Source organism: Hipposideros armiger, unplaced genomic scaffold, assembly GCF_001890085.2.
Source record: "Hipposideros armiger isolate ML-2016 unplaced genomic scaffold, ASM189008v1 scaffold_86, whole genome shotgun sequence".
NCBI lineage: Eukaryota > Metazoa > Chordata > Mammalia > Chiroptera > Hipposideridae > Hipposideros > Hipposideros armiger.
In genome coordinates, this window is record NW_017731436.1 from 2,940,346 (window position 1) to 2,953,651 (window position 13,306).

At 37.1% G+C, this 13,306-nt stretch overlaps 1 protein-coding gene across 1 annotated transcript in view; it reads right to left on the minus strand.

The window, feature by feature from the left end:
- SCAF8 (SR-related CTD associated factor 8) overlaps positions 1-13,306 on the minus strand; it is a 68,914-nt gene that overhangs the window by 13,012 nt on the left and 42,596 nt on the right. The window contains exons 10-15 of the mRNA XM_019644161.1: positions 11,210-11,341; positions 10,831-10,943; positions 9,419-9,612; positions 5,871-5,971; positions 3,487-3,600; positions 2,350-2,506 (exon numbers count right to left, since the gene is read on the minus strand). Of these exons, the coding sequence (XP_019499706.1) occupies positions 2,350-2,506; positions 3,487-3,600; positions 5,871-5,971; positions 9,419-9,612; positions 10,831-10,943; positions 11,210-11,341 (811 nt within the window). The remainder of the gene's footprint in view (positions 1-2,349; positions 2,507-3,486; positions 3,601-5,870; positions 5,972-9,418; positions 9,613-10,830; positions 10,944-11,209; positions 11,342-13,306) is intronic.

Sequence of the window (13,306 nt, forward strand, 5' to 3'; positions counted from 1 at the left end):
TAAAAAGTATAACTATTGCACTGTGTTGTACAGCTGAAACTAATTCTAAAAAATGTGTATTTCATAATAAAAAATAATTAAAAGAAAAAAAAATTGAAATTCATTTCCTCTAGATAGCTGCAACTTTTCATGTTTCTATGTACGCATTTAATTTCAAGCCTAAGTCCTTCATCTACCCTGGCACGTCTATCTTTACCATGTGTCCACAACTCTAGGTGCCAGCCTAGCTTTTGCCCAGATAAATCTGATAGGGTACTAAGGAGTCCAAAGAGGCATGACACGAGACAAATGAAAGACACTAAAATATTTAGTCTACAGAAAACCCTTAAAGTGGGGTGTAATACAGACCTCAAAGGCTGTCTGACCTACGAGGAGCCAACCTCATTCTGTATTTTGTCACAAGATACAAGGGAGACCAACAAGTATTAACACAATACAGAAAATTTTTCTGGAACTACAGCTATGCAGGAATTGAACAAAGCGGCTCTACTCGTTCCTACAATAGTTCTCCGTCTCCCTCAGAGTAAAGATGCTGGCCAGTGAGGCTCTATGTGACTTCACTCTTCTGCGCCTCTCTGACTTCATCTCCTACTCACGCCTCACTAACTTTGCTCAGGCCATACTGGTCTCGGGATTTTTGAACAGACCTTGCAATTGCTGTTCCCTCCATATGGAATGCTGTTTACCCAGACAGCTGTGCATCTCACCCCTTCAAATATCACCCTCTCTGTTAGACCTTCTTCAACCACTTAAAACTGCAGCAGCTTCATTCACACCCATCCTGCTTACCCCTCCTTCCCTGATTTTTCTTCTTGAAACTTACCAACACAGAAACACTGTATACTGTATCTATTTTGCTCATGATCTATTTCCTTCCACTAGAACATGGGTCGGCAAACTTTTCCTACACTAAACATTTCCGACTTTGTGAGCCATATGTTCTCTGTTGCAACTACTCAACTGTTGAAAAACAAAAGGCATATAAAATAGATAAACACCAGTGAGCATGGCTACGCTTCAATAAAACTCTATTTACGAAATAGGCTGCCAGCAAGATTTGACCCAAGGGCTACAGGCTGTCAACCCCTGTGGTACACGGTGCACTGCATGAAGATGGGATTTTTGTCTGTCTGCCTCACTGCTGTAATCCCAGATCCTAAAATTGTGCCTGCCACACAGTAGGACGCAGGAACTAAAATATTTATTAAATGAATATATATTCTGGTGGAATATCCATCAAGAAAAAGAGAAACTGACAAGAAAACAAGTAAAAAAGTGTTTGAGGGCCGGCCGAGTGGCGCGATGGTTAAGAGCTGGCTTGGGACGCCAGAGGGCCCCGGTTCAGATCCCACATATGAGGGCCAGTGACACTGCCCTCTACAGCTAAGATGCTGAACAACAGCTCAACCTGGAGCTCGGCTGCCGTGAGTCACCGGCGACGGCGTAGGCTGCAGCCCCTGTGGCAGTGGGTTGCCATGGGCTACCATGTGTAGCCAGCAGCCAGGGTGAGCGGCCAGCAGCCACAGTGAGCGGCCGTCCAGAAGCCGGCAACTGATGTGCCTCGCCCAGGAAGAGCGCAATGATGGTGCCAACTTGGGCCAGTGAAGCAATGTCCTCCACAAGTAGACTGAAGAACAAAACGACAGCAACTTGTCTGTTCCCCTTCCCCCAATTCCCCACACTGTTCCTAGCCCCCAATTCCCCAATAAAAAAAAATATCTTTAAAAAGTGTTTGAACATATGCATTGATTGGCCTGAGAAGAAAATATTCTAAAAATTAGCTAATTATGCTAAAATCGGCTAAAATGTGAAAAAAAATGACAAATATATCATATTTCATTCAATTCTTTTAAGATTTCTTACTGGTTATAATTGCTAATCATTTTATAAGTGGAATTTTTAAAAATAAAAAAGACAAATTTTTAAAAAGAGCAGGCCAGATGGTCAATGGTTGTAAGTGAGCATTCTCGAACTGCATGGGTGTGAACCACACTCTCTAAACGAAGGTTCTATTCCTGCCATTCTCAACATGGATACTAATCAAAATCATCTGAGAAGTTTTTCAAAGAAGCTTCCAAAGTACCCAGTTCTCCTTTAAACTCAAGGAATTGAAATGTTTGGTTTTTAAAAGCCTCCATATACAAAATACAGAACTCTCTTGAGCAAAAACTTCTTAAAAACTTTTTTGAACACAGAGTGCTTGATATTTATTCTCTTTTGGGGGTAGGATGGGGTGGGGTGGAGAAGAATCTGGGAAATAAACACAATTCACCCTATCGTGAAAAACATATCAATTACAACCTTTTAAGTGTACTTTCTTAACAATAAAACGACCCTTAGTGTTCTTACCAGTATTTACAGTTTCCTGATCAATCATGCCTCCTTCTGCAAAACCTTCCAAATCATCCACTTTAACTTTTTCCCAGGGTATATATGTGACTCCAAGATCCACATCCCAGAACTGTTTGTATTCTGTTTTTACACCTTTGTTTAAAGCCCAAGCAATCTATCAGAAATGAAGAGAGAAAAAAAGAAAGCTCATGTATACTATAAAACAAAGAAAAACATTGAAAAACATGCAAACAATATAAATACAAATAAAAATAAAACCAGTTTTAACAATCAGATGAATAAGCATGACTGAATATCAGTAGCCAAGGAAATGTTTTCCATGCATTTTTTGTTTTTGTTTGTTTATAAAATAAAGTCTGCATTAATAGTGAGGTGTTTGTGAGATTTATTTCTACTTTTTAATGAAACTTTTATAAATGACATCTCCAGAAATAATATCCAAATCTAATTTTCACCATTAAAATTTCAAGCTACATTAGCAATTAGAATAGTTATTATAATTTAAACAAAATCTTGGTACTCCAGAAAAGAGGAGACCAGTGAACTTTAGTTTACATAGAGAAACTCTCTGCCATCAAATAACAAGGTATGGGCATATTAACTCCCTTGAAAGCAGTTATTTTAAAGTTTTTAATTCAGTTGCAGAAACTAATGGAATAAATTATCTCTAAATAGCATAAATGAAATGTAAATTACTCACAAGAAGTAAAAATGGAAAAATACACAATAAATACTCAGTTTAAAGACTAGGAAAATAAAAATATAAATAAACCCTTCCCAAGGGTTGTAGAAGACCAGATGTTAAAAAGAAGAAATTAATAATATAATTAAGGGGTATGATTAGGAAGCACGAGGGAGAAATGAATGTAAGGCAAACCTGTACAAATGAAAAAGGTCTGCTCATAAGATTTTGGTGACCTGGCTGACAAAAATAACTGTATATGTGTGATTGCAAAGACCGTGTGACTCCAGTTTGGTTGCTGTTTTACCTATATCTAATTCTGTAACTCAACAATACTGAAATAATAAATTTCATTGAGCTTTGCCCATAACATTAAAAAGGATGAATTAAATACAGGAACACTCTAATAATCCAATAAAACAAGAGCATGTGCCTCCTTCCCCTCATCTCACCTTAATGACCTTGGACCCGATTTTGTATGATCCAGAGCTAAGTTTCTGAAGAGCCCGAAATGCATCTTGTCGATGAACCATGCAGACATAAGCACAGCCCCTGGGAGGAATCATCTATTAAAAAAAATGTTCTTTTTAGAAGGGGTACAAGGCGGGCAATTCATTCTGGCATTTTATAATTTTAATGAAACAGAACATTGTCTACTGACTAATATGAATTGTTTTCCCTTTTTTTTGTCCAGCTATGTTTATTGGTTCAATTCATGTACAACTAATTACTTAGTCTTTAAAAAAAACCCCAAAATTCCCAAACCCAAAAAACCCAAAACCTAGTTGGGTCTCACTCTTAAGCCATGATATATGAGTATGCGAAAACTTGAATATCATTATGTCAATTAAAGTTTTCTTAATATAAAGAACTATTTTAAAAAGTATAAAAACGTGCATATGTATGGCCAACATATTTGAAGGCATACTACTTATTCACAGTATTATTTAAATTTTTCCAAATGTTACATTGAGTAACATGTGAAGAATTTCTGTTTTGGAGAAGTACCTTAACTTTAATATAAAATCTATAATTTACGACAAATGATAAACTAAAGCTCTTCAAATTTAAAAAATTTAATTTTGTCCATGTACTTCTGGACATAGGTTTAAAATGAACAGGAAAAGAGCAGTGTAAGGATGTGAGAGTTTTATTTATAAACCATTTAACTATTCTATAGACTACCAGATCATAAAATTATCCTTAATGTATTAATTCAGAATAACACACAGAGTATGTTTCTTTTTTAAGAGCTCAAAAGGTGTTCTCTCACTTTATTATTATGCAACACCTACTAAGCTCTATTTGTCAAAATAAAAACAAAAACCTCTCCTTTAGACTTGCTAACACTTCAAGCTACTGCCACTTTAATACCAAACCTTTCAAAAGACAAGTCTATCTAACCCCTTACATACTTCAACTCTTAAGATGTAGATCCAATTCCTTACCAACCCACTTAAAATATTTTCTTCAAAGTCACTAATGATATACTTAATCTAAATCAAACAACCTTTTCTCAGTCCTCAAACATCCCTAAAACCAAGTAAAGGTTTCTAAATCTTACACCAGTTTTTCAAATCCCAGATTTTATCACGTAGCCATTCAGTCCACTTCAGTTCGCAAAATAATGTAATGACTATTATTTGTTGAATACTATGCTCTTAAAAGGTAATCCAGAGGAAGAAACAGACAAAGCAAACTAATGCCCAGATTACTATGGTACAAGAAAGACTACAAAGGTCATAAACCACCTGAAAATCCAAAATGCTACTGGGATTCAGGATCTGTTCAGAGCAGTGGTCCCTAGCTTTGCATGAGAATCACCTGTGTAACCGCGGCCCTTTGGTAAGATTCTAAAGATACTCATCATGGGCATCTCTGTTTTTTCAAATGTCAACACATTTCTGATACGCAGCTAGGGCTAAGAACCACTAGCTTAAGGATAGGTGAAAATTAGAAAAATTTTCAGGTTGTATGATCATGGATTCTGAACGACTGTTATGTTTTGACAGGTGAAATTTAAAAAGACAAAACATAAGAGAAGCCTACAGCACTCTCATGGTGTAGAAAGAGAATTTGAAATAGCTAAGCTGAAGCACTCAACCAATCACCTATTTATTATCTGTGTGACTGACTTAATAAGTTCCTCACTGGTAAAATAATGAGATTTGAATTACTTAACCGGCATCTTGTTGAGGCTTTAAGCAGATCATACGAAATGATCAAACTCAATTCAAATAAAGAGTGCTGTTACTAACGCAGAAGAGTCAAATTTGGCCACGTAAGGAATGTTGGGACCTAACACTAGAAAGGAAAACCAGCCAATTTCCCAGGAAATAATGATAAAAGGTCCATAGACATAAAAGTATAAGTTAATAAAATGAGGATTAATGAATTATAAATCTCCTCAAACAAATAAAAATAAAACAGTTCATTACTTTTAGCCCCAGAGGAAAAACACTACCTATGAGCTAATGTTCAGGTGATTACTATTCTGTGGGACTCAGTTTCCTCATTTTCTATAAAAAAAGGAATTAAACTAGATCACACATAGGGTTCCTGCAAATTCAAACATTCAATGTTTTTAGGAATCAAGTGCTACACTGCTATAAAACCCCTAAAGATTTCTGTTAGAATTCCATTTAAAAAATTAATCAAGCAAGGCGATAAATAGCAACAGAATAAACACAAACGATGCAACGCAAAGAATCCTTGTAAAGCTGTGCCTTATTTAAGGCAGATACTACTGAGCTAATTAGGAACCAAAGTGACTCTGTATGAGTGAAAACCCCTATTCTTTTTTTCACCTTAAACTACTGTTACAAATGATACTTACATTAATGGATTCGATTTGTCCAAACTCTTCAAACAGGTTGGTTAAATCCTGCTGTGTGGCCTTCTTGTCCACCTGACCAACCCAGAGAGTAGTGCTACACACTGTCAAGACATAAGAGGCAATTGGCCTAAATCACACAGACAAGTTACTTTTTCAAGTAGCTGAGAAAAAAAGCACTGATAACAATAACGGACTAAAATTTAAGACAGCGTATTTAAAATACGTGTTAAATGATATTTGTATCTATCATATTTAAAAATTAACTAAAATCCCAGGTATCCATTCACATCTTGCGTGTCACCTGTTCTGAAGCGTGGAGGCACACTTGAATCACCTATGGGTACCTGGGTCCCAACTGGGAAAGATGATGAATGGTACCGGGTATGACAGAGTGGGAGATGGGAGCTCTCAAGTTCCATAGTAATTCTAATGTGCAACGGAGTTTCTAAACCACTTTTCCCTGCAATCCTAGCTGGGTACCTTTTAAGGGTTTTTCTGTGCTGGAAAGATTAAGTGGATGTTTCTCCCTAATCAAGAGTTAAATCTGAAAACCATATCTTATCCTTAAGGGAATAATTTGCATGAAGATACAAAGAGAAAAAGGCTGAACTGGAACTCCTTAACTGGTTATCATGAAACACTTGGAAGCCACTTCCCATTAACAAACAAATGCTACACATGAAACATCCTGTCTCCTTTTAGCTGTACTGTTCATGCCTCCATGAACATCTCCTTTTCCTGAAACCCTAACTTTAAAAATATTTACAGCTAATGTATTTGCAGAGTTTTAATATACAGTTGTCTCTTGAACATGGGTTTGAACTGCACGGGTCCACTTACAAACAGGGTTTTTTTCAATAAATACAATCAGCCCTCCATATCCCTAGGTTTCACATGGCGGATTCAACCAACCACACATGCAAAACAGCATTTTCAATCCACCATGGGGAATCCACGGAAGTGGAGGGCCAGCTGTATGCAGCTCTACGCTTTTTTACATAAGAGACTTGAGCGTCTGCGGATGTTGGTATCTGCAGGTGTGATAACACCAATCCCCATGGATACTGAGGCATGGCTGCAATTAAGTTTGGAGAAGTCAAAAGTTACATGCAGATATTTGACTGCACAGGGGTCAGCTCTCCTAACCCCCACATTATTCAAGGGTCAGCTCTATTTGGATTTATATCAGTGTCATTTTAAATAGCAAGTTTCCAGCTTTTTGATTAGCTTTTATCTTAAAATATAGCAGGGCATGCCTAGAGCTAAGTTAGACCCACATTAAGATGTGACTATTGTAAGGCCTTCACTGAACCCAGGTTTCCAATCAGGTCTCTACTCAGGCTAGCCCAAGCTCCCAACATCTCCCCATGTGCGTGGGTTTGAGGAACCGCTCTCCAACAAGTCCCTGGTCACTGTTCTTCCCTGCTAGTTCTTCTGTGCATCAGCGAGTCACGCCCTAAGCACACATACCTTAAATTCAACCGGAAGTCTCAAGGGACAATGTATTAGTTTTCTTTTGCTGCTATAAAAACAAACTACCACAAACAGAGTAGCTTACAACACAAAAACGCACTCCCACAGCACTGAGGTCCTAACTGAACCCCCAAACTGCATCCGTCTGCAGGCTCTAGGGGAGAGCAGGATGTTTCCTTGCCTTTGCTCGGTCCTACAGGCTGCCTGCGTTCCCTGGCTCATCACCTCCATCTTCAAGGCCAACAGTGCAGGATCTACCAACCTCTTTCTCCTCCCATCTTCACATCATCTTTTCTCTGGTATCGTTTCCTCTTATAAAGACCCTTGGATTACACTGTGCTCTCCTGGATAATCCAAGTTAATCTCCCCACCTCAAGATCCTTACAATCCCATTTGCAAAGCAACCTTTTACCACGCAATGCAACATATTTACACGCTCCGGAGACCTGGATGTGAACATCTCTGGGGGCCCATTAATCAACCTTCCACAAACCGGTAGCAAATTTCTGGACCCCTTTCACTGAACAGCCCCCACCTCTCCTTACTCTGTCCTACACATCACAGCTGCCTTAATCTCCCCGAAAACTGCTCCACATGTCCCCCCCTGTCAATGCTGCCTCCCTACTAATTATTCCCATAGGTAACTCCATTTCCCTGCCTCTGGGGAGCAGTAATGAGTCTCCCCCACCCCATGAGGAGGGTGCTTGATTCCTATGCTGCTGTTTGTTGATGGTTCATATTCCTTGAATTACCTGTGAAAATTCTTGTGTTCTAAGGACTGATGATAAGGAAAATTCCTGTATGTGATTAAAATACGTTGGGACCGTATAAAATCGATATTACTTCTGTATAAGGAGAGATTTTAGGTAAAAAAAAAAAAAAGAGACATACTTTCACTTTCTTAAGTATTTTCTGAGTTTATTGTGTTTTACCCATGAAAATAAAACAGTGGTAGAAAATGAATTCCATGATGAACAACTATGTAAATGGTGGCAACAGCAACATGACAAATCAGGTGATGAACCAAATGGAAGAGACTCGGTGTAAAGGCCCTGTTCTAAAGTGGGCGGTTGTGAATGTCCTGGCGGTCATCACGGGAAGAGGCACAGTAGAGGTTTAGCATCAGGTCTTGCTGGGTGAGACCCAGAAACCTTCAGAGTTAGGAACAGCAACACTGTTAGATTAGCACTGGCTCTCATAATCACATCTAGTTCCGCAGGACAGCCAAGCCTTGCTCCAAGTGCTAGAACTTAAGTAAGCAGATGGGTACTGCCTTCAATTTTAAGCCTGGATTTCCAAGATGCTTCAGCAGTACCATGAGTTAGTTATACCAATTATTTATCTATTTCCATGACAGAAAAAATTTCTTTATAGATGTTCGGAAATCAGGTAACCTGATCAGCATTCAGTCTTGGCAAAGAATGACAATTTGCTCCATTTTATGTATGTTGCCCACCTGCAGTCTGTTGGCTCACAGACTTCACTACCCACTAAAAATCCTTTAGGTAGAATTTGACACTTATTACAACTTATTTCCCTCTACCTCACAATCTTACCAACTGGACACTCCCCTAGCCCTCTCCTAAAACAAACTTTCAGTACTACCAAATTGTTCTATGATACATTATAAAATACATAAAGGAGGGCAAGTTTGTACAATGGGAACGTCTTCTTCAGTACGGACCTGGTAAGTTTATAATTGGCCTTGAAACTCACACATTTCCTATAATAATTACTCACGTGCTTCCTATAATAATTACTCCTACAGACCTGGTGGTCATAATTGGTTAGAACACTATGCACGGAGGTCACTGTGCCTGTATAATAGACACCAGGTTTGGTCCACTTCCAGTATCTTTTAGACAGGTCTTATATTCTGTAACTTGCATTAAAAAAAAAAAAAAGAAAGAAAAAAAACACCTCTCAATAACCTTAGTATTTGAGTAGAAACTGATCTTCCTTTTTCTTTTCTCCCCTATCACATTACAAAACCAAGGATAACATTACCCACTTACCAAGCCACTTTTCAAATGAGATTTATAGACCCTACAGCTTTGTACAAGTGTGTCACTTACCACTTAACGTTTTTGATCTAATTGGAGGCAAGCCCTTCTTCTGTCGCTCTTTCTCCCTTTCTCTCGCTCTTCTCTCACTGGAATACGAACGTGATGATTTCCTTTTTCTTTCCCTTGAGCGCGAGCGTGATCGCTTTCTGTGTTTACGCTTTCGAGAACCAGATCGTGACCTAGACCTTCGTTTTCTTGGTGATCTAAAAAGAAAAACCGTTATTTTATTTCTAATGATCAATGTTACTCGTCTATCACTAGGTGAGAAAAACAAAAACAAGGTTTTTAAATCTTAAAAAAGATGTAGGTATCATCAAATATCACACATGCATTCTCTAAAGTCTGTGTGCTACTCAGGCCCACACTGGCTGTGGGTACTTGTCTTCAGTAGCTCTTGCTAAGCCTGGTTAGTGTTCACAAGCACAAGAGAGAACCAGGAGAAGGAGACGCGAGTGAGGAGTGGAGTGCGGGCCTCATTTTCCCTTAGTGTCTTCTAATCGTTTTCCCAACAAGACTCAAGAACAGGGATGAAAAACCAAAGAAACACAAAAAGATCCTTTAGGTGATAAAGATGTTACATTCTTAAAATTAGGCAAGAGAGAATGTTTCCAACAGAGCATTAGACCACTACATAATTCTGCTTACAAGTTTTCAACTTCTAAAATTTTGCTTGACTTCACATTATAAAGTGATACTGAAACAGTTTCTTTTTTGCCTGTCAACCACATGCCAATGAACTCTCCAAAATGCTTAGTAAGAAGGTGTTGCAAGACAAGTAAAGCTGCTGCTATGCCAAGCTACGACACAGAAGTTTCAGCACTAACACTGTCACTGCTTTAGCAAGATACTGTTGACATGAAGTGGATTTAGAGGAAGTTGAACTGACACGCTCTCATTTACGAGAGGTAAATACAAATAATTTCTAGAAACTAATAAATGACTGAAAAAAATGATCAAAGATATCACCCCCTCCTCTAGCATTTACTGTTCAGATTTTCAGGGTATTCATATGCAGAAAATAGGGTATGAAAAAAATGTTAAAGACTAATGATTTTCAGATTTAAGAGAAAAATACAATAGAATTGCTAACACTGTTCCTACAGCCTGATTTAACTGTTGTTGAGAAGCATTACTATCCTAACAGCCTGAGGTGTCATCAAAATATTACTGACTAAAATGAGATATAATCCAAAATCTAAGTCTCATAATATCGCTGTGATTCATATATAATCTTCAAATAAATGGTCACAGATATAGCCAATTAAACAAAGTATTTTCTGATTTTCAAATTCTGAATTACTTCTTTCTGAGAAAATGTAAGATGTCACAAGAAATAAAATTTCCTTAAATCTTGATGCAAAGAAATAAAGCCAACATTTTAAAAGTTTACACACAACTATTCTTAAATATTACTGCAGAACCTTGAACGGGATCGTGAGTGTGTTCTCGATCTCGAGCGAACAGCCACTTTCTTTGCTTCTTGTTCAAAGATCTCCTCTTCCGCTCCATCTTGCCCTTCATCTATATCCATGTCCTAAAAAGTCAGAAGAAGAGCAAACAGACAAAGTGCCTGGTTTAGATTCAGGACATGTTGACAATTCTGCCGAACAAGAGATTCACTACAGTAGCATTAATGCCTAATAGTAAAATGGTTAGAGTGCGGAGCTTAAGTATGGGGAGGAAAGCAGGGCATTACCATTATTTTATATAAAATATTTAATATAAAATAAAAATTACCATACTTTATTTTTCTCTAACTAGTTTATAAATATATGACCCAGAAAAGCATTTACTCTTTACCTGTTGCTGAATATCTATGGAATCATCCAAATTTGCTTCAGGTTCAAGGAAATGCTGTTGGCTGCTCCCCTGTGACGGTGACGCGGAATGCTCGGACCCAAATGTTCCTTCTTGACTATCCTGAGGGGTTGCCTATTGAGGATGTACACAAACACACAAACATTGGGAAATAATGAATATTACTACAAATGAAAATGAAAACATGCAAACATTATAATGAAATTTTTAAGAAGGAACCCAATCCATTAAGAAATCCCATGTTTAATCTTTTATAATCTAAATTTATACTTCTGTACAAATCAAGTTAATTAAAAGCATACAACATCATAAAAGGGGGAGAAGACTGTAATAATTAGAATAGAATGGTAAGATCAATCAGGTCTTTAAATAAATTTTTAAGTGTGGAAAATATAAACCAAGAATAAAGGGATAATATGATGAATGACATATTATGGCCCTAAATGAATCTAGAATTTAATTGGCAATTTGCATTTTTATGAAATGTTGTAAATGAAAATCCAATGAAATATTTTATATTAAAGAACTAAATCACATATTACATGTAAAGAAGCAAAATGAAGCTCAAATGCCAATATCAAAGTCACTGATTTAGCAAAACAATTCTCAACTCGGGCTTTCCCCAACATCCATCTTGAGAAATTCACAAAATAATATTAGAAAGTACCCTGCAATGTGTAAAACATTTCAGAAAGCCTAATAAAAGTTAGGCAATGAAGCCTAATTATAAGAACATTTAAAATGTAAACCGGTTTTTTCCCTGGGATTAGAATTACAGCAACTTGATAAGCTACACTGCTTACATGATGCTAATCAGTGTGAAACTGATTAGCAATTACATATGCATACTATGGTGATAACTAAAAATGAGAAACTATTATGGAAAAATAAGTCTCGCTCCATAAATTCTCCTAAAACATATCTTGCAGGTGTTGAAGATTAGTAAAAATGGTTCCTGGTGTCGAAGGTTAATAAAAATGTTCCTGGTGATACACAAGATGGGAACTACTGTAATATTTAACATTGTAGAGCAACGGAAAACTACTGTTCCCTTGCTACAAACTCTGATTGTGAACAAGGTACTCGAACTCTGAATTTCAGTCTTCCTCTGTGTAAAAGGAATACTAGCATAGTGATTATAGACAACTATATTGTTTATAAACTTCAAAATTGCCAAGAGACTAGACCTTAACTGTTTCCAGAACAAAAAGAAATGATAATTATGTGACATGACAGAGGCATCAGCTAACAACACTACGGTGGTGAAATACTGCAACATGTCAATGTATCAAAAATCAACACCTTGTACACCTTCAACTCATAAAATGTTATATGTCGATTACATTTCAAAACAACTTTTTTAAAAAAATGACTCTTTAAGATGACATTTAAACTGAAAGAAAAGAAAGCAGCATAAAAATAAAGAACCAAAAAGAACATTAAAGAAACATTCCAAGTCTCTAAATTTATGAAGGAAAAGGTTCCCTGAGGACAGTAACATTTTCAAGGTTTAGAAATAAATCAAAGCTGAAGTTAGAATTAGAAAGACATCTATTATTTAAATACCTGTTTTATACCACAGTATTGACCAAAAAGTTAGTAAATAAGGGTGCTCTTCCAAAACAAATCAAACAAATGTGTTTTAAGCATAGTCCTGACTTATGCCTTTAAAATGGTGCAAAAACAATAAAACTTTTAACACAGGAAGATAACTTCCAACTGCATCCTGAGCCTTACTATTTGGTCCTATTTCGGTCCTTATATAGTCGTCACATCATTTATTTCTTACTCCACCACTCACCTTATGCCTCATTTCTACTCCATCCCTCTCCCCGTTTCTCACCCTTCATTTTCTATTTAATAGTTAACCACTGAAACCCATTGCAACCCAGGACCCATTGCAACCAATTTTAGTTTTTGAGTTTCTTTTTTGAGCAGCTCTACCTACTTAAAAAGATTGACATTTTCATGACTTTTATTCTTTCTTAGAAGTCCTATGAAAAACACAGAGAAAATTCTGAACTTTAAAAAGTCCACTAAAATGTATACCTAAGTTATGGTATCAGGTATAGGGCTTCT